We start from the raw sequence: 24456 nt of genomic DNA, 5'->3' as shown, positions 1-24456 counted from the left end.
TTCCCTACCCTTTTGATTCCTTACCTATTCTACTTCCCTTTATTTTCAATTTCTTTCCTATTCTACTCATTTTTTATTTTATTTACTAATCCCCATTATATTTTATTAAACTTCAGCGCACCCATTCTAGCATTACCAGATTTTAACCAACTGTTCAAGGTAGTGTGATGCATCTAGCGTGGGGATAGAGGCAGTGTTGAGCTAGCGGGGTCACCCTATCTCCTTTTTTAGTGAGAAGCTGAATGATTTCAGAAGGATGTACTCAACATACAACAAGAAATTTTATGCTATTGTAAGTGTTTTGTAGCACTGGAGTCATTACCTAATGACGAGCAAGTTCACACTGTTTACGGTTCACGAAGCCTTAAAATTCCTCAACACTCAAAGCAAGCTGAAGGGCCGACATACCATCTGGGTCGAGTTTTTAGCATCATCCAGTTTGTGCTTGAGCAATAGGTGGGAAGCCGAAACTGTGTAGTAGAGGCACCGATCCATTGTCACCTAGTGATCATGTTGATTTAGACTCGAGTTGTGGGTTTTAAGGTAGTAAATGACTTATACAAGACAGATAAGGACTTCAAAGAAATCTGGGAGCAACGTCAACAAAAGGAGACCGAGCAGTACTATCAAGCAGAGGGCTACTTGTTCTACCAGAGTAAGTTGTGCATTCCTAGACGCACACTGAGAAAGGCCATTATTCAGGAGAGTCATGGTGGAGGATTGATAGGACATTTTGGTAGGGACGAGATTCTCGCCCTCGTGATAGAGCATTTTTGAGATTTGGAGCAACACGTCAAACAGTGCAGGATTTGTCATATGACAAAGACAGGAGGGTAGAATGTTGGGTTGTACACTCAATTAGCAGTATCAGCGACACCGTTGGTGGATGTTAACATGGACTTCGTGATGGTTCTTCTGAGGACACAAAGGAACAAGGGTTCGGTGATGATTTTGGTGGACCGATACTCGAAGATGACACATTTCGTACCCTACCACAGGATATTGGACGCATCTCTTATCGCTGATTTATATTTCAGAGATATCGTGTGCTTGCATGAGATTTCTAGGACCATCTCCTCAGATAGAGACGACAAATTTCTGATCCACTTTTGGAGGATTTGGTGGGGGAAGCTAGGCGCCAAGCTCCAATTCAGTTCAACAGATCATCCACAAACGGACGTTCAGACATAGGTAGTAAACAAAAGCCTAAGAAACCTTCTGAGGTGCTTTGTGGGAAAGAGTATTAAATAGTAGGACTTAATTGTAGCTTAAATTGAGTTAGCATACAACTGATCTGTGGTTCAGAATATAAGACACACTCTGTTCGAGATTGTGTATAGGCATAACCCGCTTCTGCCAGTTGAGTTGGTATCAGTCCTGCTGACATCAGAGATCATTGAGGATGTTTAAGAACTGATTCACAAGATTTAGAAACTCCACGAGGTTGAAAAGGAGATTACTGAGCATAACAACAAATATCAAGCGCGGGGAATAAGTCCAGGAAGAAGTTGACGTTTCAAGGAAACCTCGTCTGGATTTGGCTGAAGGAGCGATTTCCAATAGGAGCTTTCGGGAAACTCAAGCCCAGAGCGGTTGAACCTTTTATATTATTTCGGAAGCTGAATGACAATACCTATAAGATTGATCTGTCATTAAACTACAAGGCTTCCGCTATGTTTAATGTCGCGAACCTGACACCATACTATGAAACTCCGGAAGCTTTGACGAATAAAGTCAAAGCACCCCTAATCCCAGGAAACTAACGCGGGGCTTTGGCAGGGAACTTGTCAAACAGGGAAGTTGGACCGGCCGCCCAAGCCATGGGGCGGAAATTACCGCCCGCCTATTCCCTTCCCTTTTGGTTCCTTGTCTATTCTATTCCTCTTCCTTTTATATTTCTTTCCTATTCTACTCTTTGCTTATTTTATATACTAATCACTAATATCTATATATATATTCGAACAAATAATGAGCATTATGAGCAAAAAAGGAATCTTTTACCAATATTTCAAACAAAAACGAAATCAAAGCAACCTAGTCTTAAGGGAAAAAAAAAGATATCTGAAAAAAATCATACATACATACCACAATCAAGCTTCTGTCCACCATTACAAATCAGCCCCAACCTTCGGAAATATTGCAGAAAAATTAGGCAACTTGTCAACATGCTTTAGGGCATGTTCTGCAATTTGCCTTGTCCGGTAGTCCCCATGTCGAAAAGCTTCAACCAGAGCTGTCCCCACATTCTGATCTGCTGAAATCTCATAAGCTATATCTATCTGTGTGTGTGTGTGTGTGATGTTTGCTTAGGTTAAGCGAGTTTGTTTATTGTTTATGAGTTCAGAATTCTGCCTCTGGGGCTTTCCCGTTCCGAGGGTTGTATGTAACGATGAGAAGGTGCTTTGGCTGTAATTTTGTCTGGGTTGGTGACTATCTCCGCAATTCTCCCGCCTTCTCGCTGCCACCAGTCATCCCCAGTGGCTGCCGTCTTGCTGTTCGACGATTCCAACCCCTACCCAGTAGCCACCTTGACCTATTGCTGCCACCGACTGCCAAGGAAACTAACTCACACCCTGAAAGGGAAATGCAACTACAGAAACAAACAAACGCTACTAAAATGTATCGCAAGGATGATGGATGTCGGCGAGGTGGGTTAGAATGGGTTAGTTAGGGTGTTGGGATGTAGAAAATTTAGCAAGTAAGGTTTCTAGAAGGTGGATGAGTTGTGGTAGGGCTTGTCGAGGGCTGAAACAACATTAAGGCGGAACAGGGATGGATTTGGGCGCCTGGAACAGCGAGGACAACACGGGAAATAGTTGGGATAGCAGCTAGGTAGTGGAGGGTGGTGGTAAGGGCTGCTGAAATGGTTGCAGCAGCGAGGTAGGTGAATTCTCGATGGTGGCGGCATGTGATAAGGGGTAGGGCGCAGGTTCTGGAGGCGGCGGCACGTTGGAAAGGAAGGCACAGTGGCAGAGAAGACAAGAAAAGGCAAGGACAGCACTCCTTGCTGTCCTGGATGGCGGCATCAAGCAGAAAAGAGGCTGGCGCCGGCTTAAAGATGGAAAACTGCAGGAAGAAACAGCAGTGCAGCTTTTCCAGACGGCTGCAGCGGGGATGCCACCATCCAGGACAGCAAGGAGTGCGGAAGAGGATAGGGGAATATAACCACCTCCTCGAAAGAGAGATATAGCCAGAGCATCATCCAATCCCTCGGATACAACCCTCGAAGGGAGAAGAACGGACGCCAACAACTTTCCTAAGAAAGAAACACAAAAATTGAATACCTCAAACAAATGAATCACATAAATAAGCTCTAGATATTTATGATTGAATCCCCCTATAGAAAGGAGGCACCAAACCACCATGGGAGAGCCAGTCGGCCCTTTTAGGTCTGGACCGGTTAGGTCCAAATGAGAGAAATTGCTGGATCGGCTCGCACAGCTTTTTACGCCCGCACTATTGTCACACTGTTGTAGCTAGAATTGCAAAATTGCTACAAGTTACTATATCACTATTGCAGTCGTGGAGGGAAGCTCTTGCGTCACTAATTAAATCAATTTATGATAAATTTACTTTAGGGATCGGAATTTGATATAATACAATTAATTTATTAGTTGCTGTGTTGGGTACACATATATATTAACTTCATCTTTCTTTGATTTCACTGATGTATTAACTGTGTAAGGAATTAAAACTTCTCGGATAAATTCCTTTTTTCAATAAGTTGTATTTCCTTGTTTTTAAGTTCAGCATGTTTAGATTGGTTCATCATTTGATGTTAAAAGTTAGGCAATGATAATTTTTGAAAATTCAAATTTTAAAATGATCATTGTAAGTTCATTTTGCTCCAATAACAGTAGACTGTGATTCACATAAATCTAAGAATAATTAGCAGATCATTGAATTTTGAATTAAAGGCATACATCTATCTTTTTTTTTTTTTTTTGGGAAATCAGGATCCCGAGGAATAAACCGTTTGAACTGGATATTATAACATATTCAATATTGATAATTGAACATACAGTACTGTTTGGATGCAAAAAACGGAAGTCAGAACTGATTGTTTTGAACTTATGCACAAATATGTAAATATTTTACCACTTGATTTCTCAAAATATATTGCATTGCTAACCATTGTAGACTTTGAGTTCTGCATTAAAGTTATGCATAACGCTAACCCCAAATAGTATGGGGAAGGGTAATTATAATGATGTCAATAACGAATAACAAGTATTCCTCGCAACTTTATCTTTCTTTGAAATATTTTACCTCTGGACATATATTTCCCTGTTTTGTTTCTTCATTGGCAAGTTGATGAGTAGTTCATGATTGTTGAGGTTTCTCTATTGTATTAATCCAATTACTATTCTTCTCACTTATAATGTTCCGAGGATTCACATGCCCTCTTGCTCTCACTCTTATACTTTTTTTTGGGGGGAATTTTACATACATAGCACACTGTTCTTATGTATTCACATATCACACACATAAACTATCATATTTACATACATAGCATTTTTTGTGCTTTAAACCTATGCATGAAAAGGTCGATTTCACTTTTAAAAACTGGTAATAGTGCTATTTTTTATGTATGAAAGTTTCGGTGCGAGAAATATAAATACATAAGAATTATGTGCTATGTAAGTAAATTTTCCTTCTTCTTAGTGCGATTAGAACATCTCAACTGATTGCTAAATGATTAGTTTGTGAAACATGTTTAGGGATGATGAATTGGCAACAGAAGTTGCATGGGTTGTTGTTTATCTGACCGCACTTTCAGAAGATGCCCTTCACGTTATAGCGAAAAGTAAAGCGGTTCCACTTTTAATTGGAAAGTTGGCGATTTCAGAAAATCTGCAACTGCTCATTCCGGTATTGGTTTGCTATTAACGTATGCGGAAGTTTTATTGCTAAATATCTAAGCTTTTTTCATGTAAACTGTAGAAATGCCATTTATTATATGTTGAAGCCCATGGCATGTCTTATCGGGATCAGTTATATTATTCTCTATGCGATTGCATACTCATCCCTTTTTTTTTTTTTTTTTTTTTTTTTTATCTTGCATTTACTTATCTAACACCTGAATTTTGGTTTTTACATTATTACCACCCAAATCTTTCATATCACGTCAGAAGTATCACTATTTTAACTTTCAAAGGTGAAATATGCCTTTTCATTCATAGTTGTAAAGTGATAAATATGAAGTGGCATATATGTAAAAGTCAAAGTTAAAGAGATAAATGTGTAAATACATAAGAATTGAGTGGCATGCATGTATATCTTCTCTTTTTTAAAAAAAATGAATCATGAACTTGATTAGTTGTTTGGATACGTGACGAAATTGAGATCATGCCCAAGTGATGATATTCTTGAAGCTTGCCTCCGGGTGTTGATATTTTTCTTTCCATTAGTTGATATCATTGTCATTATCGGGTCTTAAGCCCCAGATATGAAAAATGGAAGGTTGCGTTAGGTAATGAGAACAAGCGTAAAATTTGTCGAAAAATCAGTACATGAATCCTTTTAGTCATTGTGTAAATTTTAGTGCATTTTCTGGAAGCGACGAGTTTTATTGCTTGAATACAGTGAAAAGTGTGTAAGGGTCGCTACACCGGCGTCCGAATATAGTGTCAAATAAGCAAGAGTTTTACTTATGGACTGATGCAGGTAAAAAAGTTAGTCCATAAATCTAAATTAGGATAAGATCTTGAAATATAGATACACTCACATGTAAGATAATGAAACTAGTTGATATTATGATTCATAGAAAGAAAATTTATTATGTATTCAAGATATTAAATAGGTTGGAGAAAAGACTAAGTAGATTAAGTTTTAAACTTTGGTATTCAGGTAAGAGTCATACTAGAAATGGTGTAAGTGTAATTATGATAAGAGTTTGAAAGATAATGTTGTAAAAATTAATAGACTTGGAGATATAATTATAGCTTTTAAAATTATTGTTGTTACTAAGATTTTTAATATTATAAGTGTTTATGCTCCTTAAGTAGGTTTAGATTTAGGTTTTAAAAAAAAAATTTGGAAATGATATTTCTTGAAGAAAGAATTTTTATTGGAGGAAATTTAAATGGATATGCCGATAGATTGTTAGAAAATTTTAGAAATATTCATGATGACTGCGGTTTTGGAGTGATTAATGAAGAAGGTAGAGTTATATTAAATTTTGTTTTAGCGTATGATTTTTTTATTGCTAATACTTTTTTCAAGAAAAGAAATGAGCATATTATTACTTAAATGAATTAATGTAATAAAACACAAATTTATTATTTTCTTATGAGAAGAAGAGATTGCCGAGAATGTATAGATTGCAAGGTCATTTCAAGTGAGGATTTAAGCATTCAACATTCATTATTAGTTATGGATTCTAAGTTGAAGAGTTGTAAAATAAAGAATACTATGAATCATTGTCATAGAATTTGATGAGAGCACCTAAAAGACACAAATAAAATTATTTTTATGAATAAACTTTAAGATTTCAAGATTTGAGATGTTCATGAAGAAGCAAATTTTATGTGTGATAATGCAACAAACACTATTAAACAAACGACAAAAGATGTACTTGAATAATTAAAAAGAAAAATTTCTATAAATAAAAATAGTTTGTGATGAAATAATAATGTTCAAGGAAAGACAAAATATAAGTTCAAGGAAAGACAAAATATAAAAAATATAAGAAGTTATGTTATAAAAATTGGTTTAAATGTAAAAGTTTAGGGAATTGAGAAAAATATAAAATGACTCATAGGAAGTCTAAGAGAACAATCTGTGACTAAAAATTCTGGTTTTAGTGATCTTTATGATAGATTAAATGCTAAAGGGGATGAAAAATATATGTATAAACCAACAAAACAAGGAGAAAAGAAAAGTAAAAATTTAACTCGAGTATATTAAAGATGAAAATCAAATAGTATCTTTTTAGAAAAGATATTCAACATAGGTGGGTGAGCTATTTTGATGAAATTTTCAATAAAGTTTTTGGAAATTTGATTAACCTTAATGATCTTAATATCGTTAATAATAATAAAATGATTCATTTTTACCGTCATATTAGTAAAAAAGAAGTTGAAAAGGTTTTAAAGAAAACCAAAGATGGAAAGTCTGTAGGACCTGATGATATCTCAATTGAAGTGTGGAAATATTTAGGAAATTTGGGAGCTTATTGGCTTACTAAACTCTTTAATATTATTTTAAAAACTAAAAAGATGTTTGAGTGGTGGAGGAAGAGTTTTTTGGTCTCATTTTTAAGAATAAAGGGGATGCACAAGAGTGCAAATTATGGAGGGATTAAGTTGATATGTCATACTTTAAAATTATGGGAGAGTGTAATTGAACATAGGTTAAGACGTCTTATAATCAGTTTGGATTATGTCGGGCAGGTCTACTATGGAAGCTATACATTTTTATTAAGAGGTTTGATGGAGAAGCAAAGAGAGAATAAGGAGGATCTATATATAATTTTTCTTGATTTAGAAAAAGATTGCGATAAGGTTCGAAGTGATATTCTTTGGAGAGTTCTAAAGAAAGAAATGTATTGATATAAATTATATTCAAGTCATTAAATATATGTCTACCAGAGCTGTTCTTTGTGCTTGAACAGAAGGAGGGTTGACCAAATATTTTTCTATTTCAGTTGGATTTCAGTTGGATTACAGGATTACATCAGGGATCGGCTTTAAGCCAATATCTTTTTGCTTTAGTTATGGATGCTCTTATCGGACATTTACAGGGGGACGTACCTTAGTGTATGCTTTTCATCGATGATATCCTTCTTGTGGATAAGATTAGAGAAAAAACTCAATAAAACTTGAATTTTGGAGGTCCACATTGGAGTCTAAAGGCCTTTGTTTGAGTAGAACTAAAACTGAATACATGAAATGTAATTTTAGTAACAGCTGCTCCAGTGACAGAGTTGTAACTATGGGTGATTAAATTATTAAAAGATGTTTACATTGGAGTCTAAAGGCTTTGTTTGAGTAGAACTAAAACTGAATACATGAAATGTAATTTTAGTAGCAGTTGCTCTAGTGACAGAGTTGTAACTATGGGTGATCAAATTGTTAAAAGATGTGAATGCCTTAGATATATTGGGTCTATTTTTCAAAGTCATGGTGATATAGATGAGGATGTTATTAGTCAAATTCAAGTTGGGTTGGTTAGTTGAAGTGTAGGAATTCTTCGGGCCTATTGTGTGATAGAAAAGTACTGCTTAGACTAAAAGGAACAATTTATATGATGGTGGTGAGACCTGCAATGCTCTATGGCGCTGAATGTTGGCCTTTAAAAGAAAATTCTTAGTTGGATGAGTGACTTTACTTTTAGAGACAAAATGCGAAATGAATATATCCGGGATAGGGTTGTTCTAGCTCCAGTGGCGGACAAAATTAGAGAGAGTCGTCTTAGATAGTTTGGTCACATTAAATGTCGGCCATGGGTGATGATTCAGTTAAGAGAGTAGATGTTTCAGATTCGATTTATGCTAAGAAAGGCAGAGGTATACCTAGAAAGACTAGGGCATATTGTATAAAAAATGATCTTATAAAAAATGAGCATATTGTATAAAAAATGATCTTAATCTATCATAATTAAATGAAAACATGATACTCAATAGAGCGCAGCTGAGAAAAAAGGATTCATGTAGCTGACTTCACTTAGTGGGATGAAGGGCTTGTTGTTGTTGTTGTTCTTGTTCTTGTTCATCTTGTTGTTGTTGTTATTGTTGTATGTTCTAAATATTAAGTGAAGGTTTTGTGAAATAATATGAAGGGTTGAAAACATGTTGATATTTTATCAATGTAATGGGAAATTCTTATGTATTTACATATCTAAACCAAAGTTTGATATTTACATTACATATCTAAAACCAAAGTTTGATATTTACATTAGAGACAAACACGTTTTAGATTTGTGAAACAATATGAAGGTTTTGTGAAACAATATGAAGGGTTGAAACAATTCTTATATATTTACATATCTAAAACCAAAGTTTGATATTTACACTTATACCACTTTGATGTCAAAAACCCATGCATGGAAAGGTGTATTTAACTTTTGAAAAGTTATTAATGGTGATATTTTTGCTGTGATGTTTACGTTTTGAGATTTATATATATATATAAATATGGAAGTTTAGGTGTTAGATATTTAAATACAAAAGAATTTTGTGGTATGTATGTAAATGTCTCTAATGTAATTGCTGGTATTATGAATTTTTTTGACTTTTATATATTTTAAAAGAACTGGATTAGGGGATTCTCTGATGCTTTGCTTATAAATGATGACTGCTGTTTGAAGGTACTTCGCAGCCTGGGTAATCTTATAGCTGGTGCGGATTATGTGACTAGCACTGTTCTCATTGTTGGGCAGGATGTCACTGGTATGCTTATTATGCACCTTGTATGACTAAGGAGCTGTTTGGTAGAGGCTTTTAATAGGATTTATTGCTGGATTTACTAAATCCAGTCATGCAAAATGCAAGACTACTATGGATTTACTAATTTTTCAGATTTAGTAAATCCAATTTTACCTTCGATTTGGCCTCAATCCGGATTTACTTGATCCAAGGGATTGGTTGATTTACGAATTTAAGGCTTTACTAAATTCCGGGCAGCCAAATAGCCCCAAAGTGATATTTTGTTCATTAGATTCTAAGCTAACACCTCGTGACTTTCAGATAATGCTATATCAGCTTTAGCAAAGTGCTTGAAGAGCGAGAACCGTGCATTGAAGAAGGTGCTTCTTTCATTTGAATACCTTTGGCTGTTGGATTTTGTTCTTCTGCTTCCTCACGGATTTCTTTTAGGAGCATTTACATACATACCAACCAATTCCTATGTATTTACATATCTAACACCTAAATTTTATTTTCTACATCTATACCGCCCAAATCTTTCATATTACATAAAAAAATACCGCCATTTTAACTTTGAAAAGGTGAAAGACATCTTTTTATGCATAGGTAACGTGGTATGTATGTAAAAATTGTTGTTTAGGTGTTAGAGATGTAAATACATAAGAATTGTGTGGTTATGTAAGTAAATCTTCCTTTCTTTTTGGCTAAATGGTTCAGGAGGCGGCCTGGGTGCTCTCTAACATATCAGCAGGATCATTTCAGCACAAGGAATTGGTGTTTTCCAGTGAGGTTACTTTTATTCTGCTGGATCTTCTTTCCACTGCACCATTTGACATCAGGAAGGAGGTAGCATTTGTGTTAGGTAACCTTTGTGTTACACCCGGAGATGGTGTTCGGCAGCCCGACATTATTGTCAACCATTTAGTTTTGCTTGTAAACCATGGTGGCCTTCCAGGTTTTTTAAACCTTGTTAGATCTCCTGATGTTGAGGCTGCAAGGTTGGGCCTTCAATTCCTAGAACTGGTGAGTACGTTTTAAATTTTGCAGCTTCTGTCCCTTTTTATTCTGTTTCCTACTGCTGGTATATTTTTTTCCCTTTTTTTCTTCTATATATTGATTTTGTATCTCTAATTTTGGATTGCATGGCAAGTACAATAACGACGAGTCAGCATGGATATGATTTCTTTCATCTATTTCATATATTTTATGAAGTTAGCACCAAGCCAGTTATATATTTTAGGGGCATTTACATTCATACCACCCAATTCCTATGTATTTACATATCTGACACCTAAACTTTATTGTTTATATTTATACCACCACCCAAATTTTTATATCACATGAAAAAGACCACCATTTTAACTTTTAGGAACTGAACTACACCTCATTCATAGGTTAGGTGGCATGTGTATAAAAAATGAATTTTAGGTGCTAGATATGCAAATAGTAAATACATAGGAATTGGTTTTTTGTATGCAAATCTTCCTTTATTTTAAAAAGCGTCATAGAAGGTGGCTGACCCATCATATAAGAGACAATTAGAATCCACACTTGTTTTTTTTTTCAAAGGCCTTGTTCATATTTTTGCTTCCATTCTTTATAGTAAAGAAGTTCAGGGTTAAGGTAAGGTTGATAATGAGTTTAGTTCAAGTGAGTTTTACTAAAACTTGATATAATTTTGAGCCTTGCTTGCTTTACTCCAAATCAATTTCGTTCCTTCTTGAATTCAACTTTTAGCTGACTTGAAATGAAGGTAAACATTGTGAGAGGGAGGGGATTGAACCCATCCATTTTTTAGGGGTTTTAATCCACTTACCATTTGATCAGCCTATTTTAGTACTAATTCAGATTTAATTATATAAATTTAAACTATGCCTTTTACATTTATTCACCCCAAATCTTTTACATCAAAAAAACACTGCTATTTTAACGTTTAAAAAATGAAATACGTTTTTTCATGCATAGTTAAGGTGGCATGTAAGTGAGAACTAAGGTTTAGATGTTAGATATGCAAATACATAAGAATTGAGTGCTTTGTATGCTAATCTTCCTATTTGGAATTGATTGATTCAACTTCTCATTAGAAATAATTCTCCTTTTCTCTTAATAATGCACTTGCTTGCAGGTCATGCGAGGAATGCCCAATGGAGAAGGCCCGAAGCTTGTTGAATTTGAGGATGGGATTGATGCCATGGAAAGGTTTCAATTTCATGAGAATGAGGAGATGAGGGTTATGGCTAACACACTTGTAGACAAGTACTTCGGAGAGGATTATGGCCTCGATGACTGACATTCTGCTTGAATGGTTTGCTGCTAATCTCTGTTCCTTTGTAAATCTTTTGCAAGATTCCCCGTCCTTTTGGCATAAATAACTTGTGTAGAAATTCCATGATTATCCACAAACTTTGGATCAAATCTGTTATGCTTGCTGTTTGATTTTAATTGATTTTAATCCTACTTGCATTCGTTATCTTTATTTTGGTTGAGACCATACTTATTATTATTATTATTTTGTTGAAACTATACTTGTTTATCGTTCACAACAGATAAATAGTTTGAACCATTTAGAACATGTGTACTAATTGTGCTGCAAATTCTATTAGGTTGCTTAACTTGGATCTAGGCGAATAGTACTTGTGTTAGTGTGGTTTGGTTAATTCTTTGTTTGAGTTCATAAATGAAGATTGTTACCAAGGTTTAATTGGATTTTGAACTGATTATAAATGCACAAATTCCTTAGAGAGGTCAATAGAAATTTCTTAAATGACTGTTGCAGCTAACAATTTAGGGCACTAGGGTTAGGATGTACTTTATCATGCACATTGAAATGAGTAATAGTCAAGTTGAGATACAAAAATCTATTGTTTATGAAGGATTCTGGGCTTCAGGTGGGATGCCATTCTCTTGATAATTGATGCTGCCTGTTGCTATCTGAATGTCCCTACATCTTAAATAATTAGTCAAATTAAATTAAATTACATTAAAATTTAACTAAATTTATAATATAAACAACCTTATCATTTCAGTAATAATTATTCATGTGGTTTTTTAGATGGTTAATTTCATTGTCATATTATACTTCGTGATGTTATGTTATTATATGATATCAACATTTTTTAAGCTATACATACGAAGTCATCTTAAGTATTTTGAATAACATGTATTAAATCACTTTTCATTTTTATTTCATTTTTAAAAAAGTGGGTAAAATTTTTTTATTAGTATTTTTATCTTCTATTTTTAAAGATAAGTGAAATTTACATACATACCACACAATTCTTATGCATTTATATATCTAACAACTGGAGTTTGATGTTAATATTTAGGACACCTTGGCGCTAAAAGTTTATGTATGAAAATGCATATTTCACTTTTAAAAAATTGGTGATATTGATATTTGATTCAATGTAAAAGATTTGAGTATTATGCATTTAAACATAAAAGTTTAGGTGTTAGATATATAGATAATTAAATATAGCCACCCCTTTCCTACAACAACTTTGATTTCCAACTCACCTACAACCCACCAAATATAGCCACCCGGCCTTCCCCACCTTTCCCTCGATCCCACCTCCGTATTCAGGTCTCATCCTATAGCCCTAACTGCAGATTAGTCTTTTCTTGTAGGTTTGAGAGTTATGAATGTAAATATTGAAGTACAGGTGTTAGATATATAAATTCATAATAACTGTGTGGTATGTATGTCTATGTCCCTTCTAAAAATGGCTGGAAGGATTATTTTCTGTAAGTCTTTCCTTCTGAATCAGTCTCAAGCTACTTTCATTATTGGAGCTAGCTGTTTCGGTTGTCTAACAGAATTCGCTATTTATTATACAAAATTTCGCGTTATTGTTAGATTGTAAAATTCTGGTAAAAGCTGGCTGTTATTTTTCCATTTTCTATGTGCTATTTATAAATTATAAATATAAATTATAAATTGCTTTTTACTTTTGCTGGTTTTCGTTCCAGCTGTTACTGTTGAGCTGATGCTGAGTGCATGACTCTGCAAGTTTCTTTTCGTTAGCACAAAATATAGACCATTGAGATTTCTCTTGGCATTGGGTATAATTCAACATTTTGTAGGCATCCAATGTAGACTATGACGAAGAAATGGTGGAAAAAGGTTTCATTAAATATATTGGGTTCATTTTATATAATATATAGAAGGGCTGTGAGACCTACAATGCTATATGGTGCAGAATGTTGGCCTTTATAAAAGAAGCATAAAATGAAGTTAAGTTTTGCTGAGATTAGAATGCTTAGGTGGATGAGTGGCTTGACACTTAGAGACAAAATACGACTATATATGTGGTTCATGTAGCACCAGTTGCATACAAGATTACAGAGAGTCCTCGTAGATGGTTTGGTCACATTAAACACCGACCATCTGATGATCCAGTTAGGAGAGTAGATGTTTTAGATTCGCTTATTTTAAGAAAGGTAGAGGTAGACCTAAAAAAACTTGGGCATATTGTATAAAAATTTTTCTACTAGAATTAAATGAAAATATGACACTCAATAGGATGTAATGGAGAAAAAGGATTCATGTAGCCAACCACACTTAGTGGGATAAAGGCTTGTTGCTTTTTATATTATCTCTATTGTATCTTTTGGTCAAGTCAATTCAACTATTTGCAATTTTGCTAGTTTAGTGCTTTGACTATCTGTTTTATGGGTGATTATAAATTAATGCAAATTCTATGGTCTGACCAGTTTCTATTGATTTTCGTAACTATAGGTTTATTCCTTTTTTGTACTAAAAAATTTGGGATATTAGAGTGAGATTTTTTGTCTTAGGTTTGCATAAAAATCTTGCATATATACATAGGTTATAGAGAGTGTAATGGGAAAACTTCATTTCATCTTGTTTCACAATTGAAAGCATATGTTATATATTTATATACACTATTATTTCTATATATTAAAAATATTTCTAGAAAAGTGATTTACTTAGATTTCATCTACTTAGGCTACCTAATATTAAACTTCCTAATATACCAACACTAGATTTAATATTTTATATAACACTCCCTCTCAAGTTGGAGCATAGATATTTATCATGCCCAACTTGTTACAAATATAAGTAGCTCCATTAGGGCCTTCGTGAAGATGTCCCTTAGTTGTTTCCCAGTCTTTATATGAACTGTAGAAATCAAATTTTGTTGAATCTTTTCTCGAACAAAATAGCAATCTACCTTAATGTGCTTAGTTCGTTCATGGAAGATATGGCTTACAACTTCATTATCACACCACAACCTTCCTGGAATTATAATCTTACAATTCATTTCAGTCGTGAATTGGGAGACCCACATTAATTCACTTGAAGTTTGTGTCATTGCTCAATACTCAGATTCTGTACTGGATAGTGCTACATTATATTTCTTACTCTTCCATGAGATCAAATTACCACTAACAAAAGCACAATATATAGTAATGGATCTTCAATCAATCTTGGAACGTGCTCAATTTACATTTGAGAAACATTCAGTATTTCTATGCCCATGATTATGACATATAATTCCTTTTTCAGGAGCTCCTTTGAGGTAACATAGTTTATGTTCCAAAGTTGACCAATGATGAAAGTGAGACTTTTTTGCTACTCCTTGGGCCTCCAACGACTGAAGAGCCGAATTGTTGGAGCTGGCCAACATTCGCATCTTGGCCGAGGAGTACAATTCCACCCCTGCTTTTGCCAGAGCAGAATCAACTACTCGTCGTCTGCAAAAGAAGACCCCAAAGGACGACAGGTGGAGCTCGGGGGAAGACTGGCGGCTTTCTGCTCGCTCGCGGTATGAGCACAATCGGATGCCTCGAGACAAGTGGGGAGTCGACAGGTTGACCGACGAAGTCAAGCTCAACACTTTGACCAACAGCTTGATCATTACAGCGAGCGCCCGCCCGCTCATCATGAAGCACGGAAGAAGACTCCGTTGAGTGTCTCCATAGTTTAGATAGTATAGGTCTTCCAAAATAAGACTATTTTAACAAGGCGCCATCGATGAGGATTGGAGCTTTTCTCTAGGACCCAAAAAAATATTGTGCTTGGAGGAATGTTGATGCTTCCAAAGCCTGGTCGAAGAACTGATCAAAGCTAAAAACTCAAGGAGTTTATGGCGTCGGGAGAAGCGACCTAGAGGCAAGGGAAGTCCCTATTGGAGGAAATATTGGACTAATCGATCTGAGCGAACGCCATTCACATTGTTAGGGTGATACCAACAATCTTTGGAGAAGGTGGAGATTCATCCCGATGGGCTAGTTAGAAGAGACTCGGTTGGGAGAACTATGCTCAGTTGCCTTTACTCTGAGGCGTGCCTTGCATCCACCGAGTACATTCATCGACGTAAATATGCACCACAAGGAGAATTCTCACAACGACGCTATTGTCATTACTACCTTGATAAGCAATATCAAGATCAATATTTTCTCTGTCAACATTGGGTGCTCAGTGAAGATTTTATTCTAGTCGGTGTTCGACAAGATAAGACTTAAGGACGGCCGGTTGATTGCACTGATCAGACCTTTTTACGGCTTCTCATATGAGAGAAAGGAAGCCTTAGGAGTAATCACCCTGGCGATCACTAGGGAAGGTGAGAAGCATTTTACTCACATGGAAGATTTTATGGTAGTTGATTTGCCGCCAACTTACGACGCCATCTTCGACCACCCCTTGTTTAATGACTTCAAGGCCGTAGTCTTGATATACTACATTACAGTGAAATTTTTGGATGATGGGGAGGTCATCACCTTTCGAGCCAACTTGGGGCAATCCAAGGCCTACTACCTTTGGGCGGTCAGAAGCGTAGAGCAGGAGCTGCTCGGCCTTCAGTATTGCACGAAGGGGGTCTCAAGACTAGCAAGAACACCCACTAAATCCCTATGGCCCAAGGAGCGCCCAGTAAATTTTTTCTGTTAAGTGAGGCTTTTGATTCATGATCGAAGGTCTTGCTAATCCAAATTCTTCGAGAGCACAAAGACGTATTTGCTTGTCAGCCACGGAAAGTCAGGAATATCAATCAACTTTGCTTGTCGCCAGCTGAACATCAATCTTGTCGCCCGGCTATTGAAGCATAATACGAGGACTTCAGCTGTCACTTTGGTTAAACATCCGCAAGGTGTGAAAACAACTAAAAGCCCAGCACATCCGAGAGATGCAGTATCCAACCTGGGTGTAGAACGTGGTGATGGTGTAGAAGGCCAATGACAAATAGAGCATGTGTGTCGACTTCATCAACTTGAACTCTGCCCGTCCGAAAGATAGATGCTCGCTGTCAAGGATTGACATGTTGGTGGACTCAGCAGTCGATTATTCCTTAATGAGTTTCATGAGCGCCTTCTTTGGGTACCACCAGATCAAGATTCACCCAACTGATACAGAGGAGACGCCTTTTATAATGAGCAAGGGTTTGTTTTGTTATGATATATTGTCTTGGGTTCTTCTGAAGAACGTTCGGGCAACTTTTTTGTATCTCATTAATGTAATATTTTCTAAACAAAGGGGAAAAAATTTAAGTCAGTGTGGATGATATATTGGTTAAGAGTAAATTGACCAAACAACACAAACGATTTAAAAGAAATTTTGGAGACACCTATAAAATAAATAAATATAAAATTTATAATATATATCTTATATTTTCGAAATTATTTTATATATTCAATTGGCAAATGAATATTCGTATGTAGCTCATTTAAAATCAAACCAAAAAAAAAAAATTACAAACTTAACAGCAAATGTTAAAAAACAACGGGCTTTTTAACAACCAAATCTAAAATTTTTTATGTATGTTATAATATCTTCAGAGCAAATTTATAAATTTTTAAAAATAAATATTAAAGAGTTTGATTATGATTCAGTGCATTTAAACGTGAAATTTAATAATTCAATTTTTTTTAAATAAATATGTTTATTAATACCAAGACAAAATATTAAATAATTCAAATTTTACATAAAATATATATATTTTTTTCAATTTTAGTCATAACAACAACAATAACAACAAAGCCTTAATCTCACTGGGTACTATAAAATTACTATGAAGATTAGGCTGCATGTTATTTGAATTTAAAATTCAAACTTATGATTTCTAAATTATGTACGCATGTCCGAATTGTTCATCTACACCGTTATTTTTTATTTCAACAGGAGAAAATGTTTTGTTTGATAAGTTGGACGTGCAGTCGACGGCATGGGCGCGATTCACACAGTGGTCCGCACATCTAGAGGTAATATTTTCTCGGAAGAGACATGAAATTTGAACATGAAATGCATCACTTCTTGTTCCTTGATAAGCATGCATTGTCTGATATTGTGTTATATTGATCAAATCTTTGCATGTCCATTACTGTTAATAAGTTGCATTGTCTTATGTATAAATCTTTGAATACATTCTCATAAATAAATAGTTTGATTTTGTTTAATTCCTTGAGAATTTTCAATCTTGTAGTTATACATCCAATTGTTTTTTTGAATGTGAGATTTTTCACACAATTTTCTGAAGTATTTTGAATTATAAAAAAAAAAATCATTACTTTTTGAGATGGACAATATTGTTTGCTCAACAAGCATTTAAGCATATAGATTTACATTCTTTCTCATAAATATAAAAAAAATACAAGCCACATAAAAAAAATGTTATTATTCTTATCCAACCTTTGCTTGATTATTAATTGAAAAAATGGGACTTGTGAAATAAAGAACCAACTTAAAAAACATGCAAAAAGTAGATGAGAAAAGCTTTTGATATAACCCCACACAACTCATTAGACAAATATTTCTATTTAGATGGCATAGGTTTATTCTTCAAAATATGTCAAAATAGCATGAGTACTTGTCGAGGTTTATGAAGAGGGACCTCGTGACCTGCTCCATGTATGGTGACAAATGTTAGACCCATATAAACTTGGCTCCAACCACCAACCTGAACAACAAAAAACATGAAAGAATAAAAATCTTATTGATTAAAAAAGAGAGTAAAATATTCAGTAATAAATTTAGAAGTTTTTTTTATTCAACTCACCGTGTTATGGTCATACCAAGGATACTATTTAATCAGAGTCGTTAGATTCAAAGCATCGATAGAGTATCTGGTTTCAGTCAACGGCACTACGGCATAAGTATCGCCGCTACAACATTCAAACACAAGATTGAGGCAACATTAATAAAAATATTATGACTTTTTAATTTATGAGAAATTATAAAAATAATAATAATAAAATTTCCTACTATCATTATGCATAGAGTTCTCTAATGTCATCAATGTATTTACTTTTATAGTAATAAATTTTTGCATAAAAATTATAAATTGAAAAAAAAAGTGAAGTATCATTTTATTTGAATGAAGATTACAATAAACACCCATTTAATCTCTAAATCCATAGGAAGCATGGATTTTGGGGAATCAGTCCAATTTTGAAGTACTTCACTACATCAATAACATCAAGCTATAATCCAACCAATAATCAAAATAAAATCTTTTTCAAATCAATATTCATAAGAAACTCCATTTAATTATAAGAAAATGATATGTTCATCCATTTGATGAAAAAAATAAAATAAAATCCAAACCTGCACTTGCATAAGTCCCAAGTATAATTCAACCCAATTATATTTGCATGGAGTGCTCTCTGCACTTCAGGGAGATTATAATATACCAAAGCGTAATTTTCGACGCAGGGATCATATGCTCGATACACCCATGGCTGCGTAAATCAACAATGCAAAGAACAAGCAATTAAGGTCATATATGAGATGAATTTTGACATTGAAGGGAATGAAAAGAATGTGTTAAGTTTCTCCTTGTATTTGGATTTCTTTTCTCTAATACTCTCCCCTCTAAATGTTGGAATTGTCGGCATCCTCAAATTATCGTTTATTTTAATTTCAAGAAAGAAAAAATTGAATCCCATCAAATTTTCTTCAAATACTAGAATTCAATTAGAATTAAATGAAAGCATGACACTCAATAAGACACAATGGAGAAGAAAGATTTATGTAGCCCACCCCGCTTAGTATCATAAAGGCTTGTTGTTGTTGTTGTACTATAATTGAAATTTGAGAAGATTTTGATTCGACGAGTGCGGAAAATAATCACTTACAAAGCGACTTCTTATGACGTGCTTATGTCTTGGTGTAGAGTCAGAGTCATTGCATGTTGGGGCATATATGCTATAAGGATCAATATTTCCCATGACATCAAAAGCCTCATCTTGAAGGTCATAACATTCCTTTGAAGAAAACAACCACGACTCGTGTGCACAAGAAATCTTCAGGAGATGATAAGAATCATCAGATATGAGTCCATGATTCCACCAATACTCAAAAGTTCCAATAAAATCATTGTAGTCATTAATAACAGCATTACCCACCTAGAACAAATTATCACATCAGAACAGTTTTCAAGAACTACAGTTTACAGTAATGGAAGTACCATAAACCCCTTGAAGTTAATACTAGGGTTTTGAATTCCTTTGTTCTTTATGTAGACAATTTGAGAGAGTTGAGGAACATAGTGTCCTGAGAAACAAAAACGTAAAGCTACAGATAAGGGAGACAATTATTATTATTATTATTTGATTTTAAGAGGAGAGACCTGCATAGCTTTCTCCAGCTATATAAAATTCTTTGTACTTGTACTGGGGGAATCTCTCGAACCAATTTACGAGAAAATTGTAGGAATCAACGGCTGCATATATCAAAAATTAGGTTTTTAGAGATGGATTATTCATAGACAAATTATGCATTTTGTTTCTGAAATCTACAGAACCTGTTCTTCGGTCTCCAGCTGTGTAGAGATCAGAGGATGTATTCGAATAGGAGAACCCGACCCCCGCAGGAGATTCCAAGAACAGAATATTAGCATCTGAAATTAAGAAAAACAGAGTTTGAAACTCAGCCCAATTCATCAAAATGGAAGCCAAACAGGTTTCAATCATTGCTCAAACTCACCATTGTCCGATCTGTAAGAGTTTAGGTAGAGAGTATTGCCATCAGGATGGATGCGGAAAGGGTCGATTTCTTCAGAAGCTCCATAGGCAATAGAGGAGCAGCCGGGGCCACAGTTCAACCAGAGGACAATAGGAGCAGGCTGCGAAGCCTCCGGAGCTTCTACAAGCCAATAGAAGAGGCTCGGCTTGCCTTCTCATCCACTGTAATTGAAGTCCACTAGGAGCTGGCCGGTCTTGTCGAGCTTCTTGTCACCTCCCAAAAGAGCGAGCTCGGTGGTGGGTAGCCAAGGACTTAAATACTGTTTTTTGGCTCTACACCTAGCCGATGTGGGATTTTTTGTCCGTGACATTCTCCTCCACCCAATCACATAACGCCCTTGTCACAGATCGGCCCTACCGAGAATCCCACTGGATCATGGAGAGTCCACACATCTGAGTGACAGTAATCTGCTCTAATACCACTTGTCACCTCCCAAAAGAGCTCTTATGGGTGATGGGTAAACCTAGGACTTAAATACTATTTTTTGGTCCTACACCTAGCCGATGTGGGACTTTTTGTCCGTGACATTCTGCTGCAATGACAAACTAGCCGTTATCTCCGATGACAATAGAAGAATTGAGAGGAACACTGGAGTGAGGCTAGGTAAGAAGAGGGAGCCATTGCTGTTTTCAATTCAAACAAAAAGAAGCAGACTTTAAATAGTGTTGACAAAAGGACATTTACATACATGACACACAATTCTTATGTATTTACCAATATCACACCAACATTTTTATATTTACCCACCTCAAATCTTATGTATACTTTTACAACACTGAAGTGCTATGTATGCAAATATGAAAATTGAAGTGTGAAATATGTAAATACACAAGAATTGTTCTACGTATGTATATTCCCAAAAACAAAATGGATGAAAAATGGGGTGCATTTTCATGTATCCAACATATGGATATTGATATCATATTCTTAACATCGTATAAAAATGAAATATAAAACCCCAAGATGTTATAAATATAAAGGTCGAATTTAAGGTGTTTTTGAAGCTGAAAATTATTTTTTCTTAATGAATTTTGCCATGTCAATGGCTTGATTGAGTTCATCTTTGATGTGTCACTTGAGTTGCAGCAATATGTCAAATACTGAATAATTTATTATGAATATCCAAGAGTTGATATTTCAACTTGATATTTTAATGGATCAATATTATTATCTATGAATATTACTATAGAAAGAGTCATTTAGGGTGTTTTTGTGTCATCTTTCTGTTTGTGTTGTGTTTCAGATCTCACCCGCTGGGCTGCAAAAAAAACTCGTTGTTTGTGAATAGTTCGTGTTTGGATCATTAATAGTTTGTGTTCGAATCGTTCGTTTAGTAAATGAATAGAGAACAAATAAATTTTCTTAGCTTGAATTATAGATGAACTGAATACAAATCAAACACGAACAACCCTTTGTTTGTGTTCGACTTGTTTTAACTCGAAATAAATAAACAAACAAATATATATAGTGTGGTCATGTGCTTTCTGTAATAAAGAGTTGGTGCTAGTTTGAACCCAACTTTTTACATGTATTTTTTCTGATTAATTTAAATAAATCAATTTCGAGCCAAATAGGAACGATAATTTATAAATCGATTTGAACATGAACGTGTTGTTCATGAGCAATTTCGAACACACGCCAATTTTAATTCAATTGAACAAAAGCCAAACCTAAGCCCACCACTATTTGGAATTGTTAAATTTATTGATTAAGACCTCCCACCACAATTTAAAATGGTTTTGCATAATAATTTACATTAAAATCCTTAAAATTGATATATTTGCAAAAGTAACCTTAAGGGCTGAAATGAACAAATAAAAAATGATTAAGCTGAAGAATCTAATTGGAATCATACTTAAAGTCATTAATGAATAAATTTCAGTAAATTTGGGATTAATTTGAAAGTAAGCATTGGTAAGTTTGTAGTTTTCCCTTAAACCCTTAAATTTACAAATTTACAAATTTACCTTTTCTTAACTTCAATTCATTAAAACAAATTTCAATTGAATAAAAAATTATTGAAATTTATGGAATAACTTGAACTTTATAAATAATATACTAATTGATAGATATATGGTGAATTTTGTATAGTTTTGAAAGCAATTTAGTATGTTTTTGTTATTTTCTTAAAATTGGAAAAATACCTTTTATTACTTTGGGAACTTCAAAATGGACTATAAAAAATTATGATGTTGTTTATTAATTTAGGATAGTTTTGATTTATTTTTTTATTTATTTATTTTTATTAATAAATCTATTATTAAGTTAAATAATTTATAAGAATTTTAAAATGAATTTGAAATGGCTTTAAAAAATTATGATGTTCGGTAAAATTTCAAGTGTTTCTGAAATCATTTAGATTTATTATCAATTTTTGAATAAAATTGCCTTCAACTTTAAAATAATTCTAATAAATTAAAAAAATTGCAAAAAATCATAAAATTTTAACATAAAGCTTTTCAACTTTATATCAATCCATAAAAATATTTTTATATTAATTTAAAACTATTTAAATTAAAATATTTGAAACCCTATAAATCACAAAATTTTCAACAAAATAGTTCATAAAAATTTACAATACAACAAAAATTTATATAAAAAAAAACCATAGTATTTGAGCTTATAAGAATTTTCCCAAGTTATTTATAGAGTTTTATAAGTTCTAATAATGTTGAATCTTGATATATGTCCTCAAGTAGTATATAAAAATGTTTAATTAATAAATAATAATAATAAACTATAATAATAATAATAATAAACAATTATAATTAACCTTTTGGTGTTATGTAACCCTTGGTTGATTACAATAGTCTTCCAATCTGAAAAGGTTTAACTAATTCTTTAGGCCAAGTAAATCCAAAACTAGCAGTAGTACCGGGGTGACTAAACCTTAGGATATTGGCCGATGTTACATAAAATAAAATAAAATTAATTTTTATCAACCATATCAATTATCACTTCTGTCACGATAAACACTAACCTGAATTTGTTTTACAAGGTTAATATAAGTAAATAATATGTGATAGGCCTTTCAAGAAATGGTTTTTCTTTATAGAGTTATATGGTGTTGTGGCTAGTCAACTATCAACATCTTAGATACCCAAATGAAGATGAAACACCAAGCATATGATGAACCTCAACTAAACCCTCAATGTTATCTAGATGATGTTGATTAATAGATCCTAACATTTTAGGATTGGAGGTTGTTCATCTGGTACAACATAAATCCTCACACTTTCCTAGGCTTTTGCATGATTGTTTGTCGTGCAATATAAGTCCTAACCTTGTAGGATTCTGAGGTGGTTTGTTTGATACGATGTAAATCCTCACACTTTCTTAGGATTTTGCATGATTGTATGTCATGCAATATAAATCCTAAATTTCTAAATAAATTTTAGGATTGAAACATCATATAGCTTCGCTTTCAAAGATGTAAATCCAAATCATATATTAGTTTGAGATGTTATTGAGGTTTCCTCAGTATCTTTGATATTTCCACTTTTCATTTCTTTGGGTTTCAAAAAAACCTATTCCACATTGTGTTTTTTCTATTTGGTTTTCCTATAATCAATCATGGAAATTAAACTTTGATTTCTTGAAGACATAATCTCAATCTTAATCGATAGTTTTCTTAAGCGATATCGGTCACTTAAGATGTAATTAACAATAGGGGCTTGGGCCTATAGAATATTAGTAACCCAAGAAATCTAAATCCTATCTAATTTTCGGATTAGATAGGGGAAAGATACTTTGGTTTTTTTGAAGACCAAACAAATCTCGTAAATTTCTTGGTTTGAATAATTGAACCCATTATGAAGTGATATTCTCATCTTTCGAGATGACATATTACTTGTAATGGCATGTTAGATTATTTAAGCAATCAATTATTAAAAATTTGTTCTGTCTTATTTTCAAATCAAACTATTTTTCAAAATCAGAACTCTTTTTCAAAACCTCTTTTCAAACTAAAATAAAACCACTGGCCACTACTCATTTGGGATGTGAGAGATTCACTTTCTATCTGTAGCTTAGCGAGAGCTTAAAAGCATCAGAATATTTTAGTAAAATAACCATCCTTTTTATTGACCTATTTACCGATCATGATCAT

General features: G+C 34.0%; 1 protein-coding gene and 1 pseudogene across 1 annotated transcript in view; one reads left to right on the top strand and one right to left on the bottom strand.

Annotated features, from left to right (window-relative positions):
* The window catches only part of LOC110023210 (importin subunit alpha-9), a 34755-nt gene extending 23083 nt beyond the window's left edge, over positions 1-11672 (top strand). Inside the window, exons 7-11 of the mRNA XM_020722513.1 lie at positions 4722-4872; positions 9310-9391; positions 9689-9747; positions 10085-10390; positions 11493-11672. Coding sequence (XP_020578172.1) covers positions 4722-4872; positions 9310-9391; positions 9689-9747; positions 10085-10390; positions 11493-11657 — 763 coding nt within the window. The 3' untranslated portion in view covers positions 11658-11672. The remainder of the gene's footprint in view (positions 1-4721; positions 4873-9309; positions 9392-9688; positions 9748-10084; positions 10391-11492) is intronic.
* A 6412-nt stretch (positions 11673-18084) lies between these two features.
* Positions 18085-24456, bottom strand: LOC110023285 (annotated as a pseudogene).

Source organism: Phalaenopsis equestris, unplaced genomic scaffold (genome assembly GCF_001263595.1).
Source record: "Phalaenopsis equestris unplaced genomic scaffold, ASM126359v1 Scaffold000223, whole genome shotgun sequence".
Lineage (NCBI taxonomy): Eukaryota > Viridiplantae > Streptophyta > Magnoliopsida > Asparagales > Orchidaceae > Phalaenopsis > Phalaenopsis equestris.
Note: the sequence above shows the minus strand (reverse complement) of the source record. Positions and strands in the feature narration are given on the sequence as shown.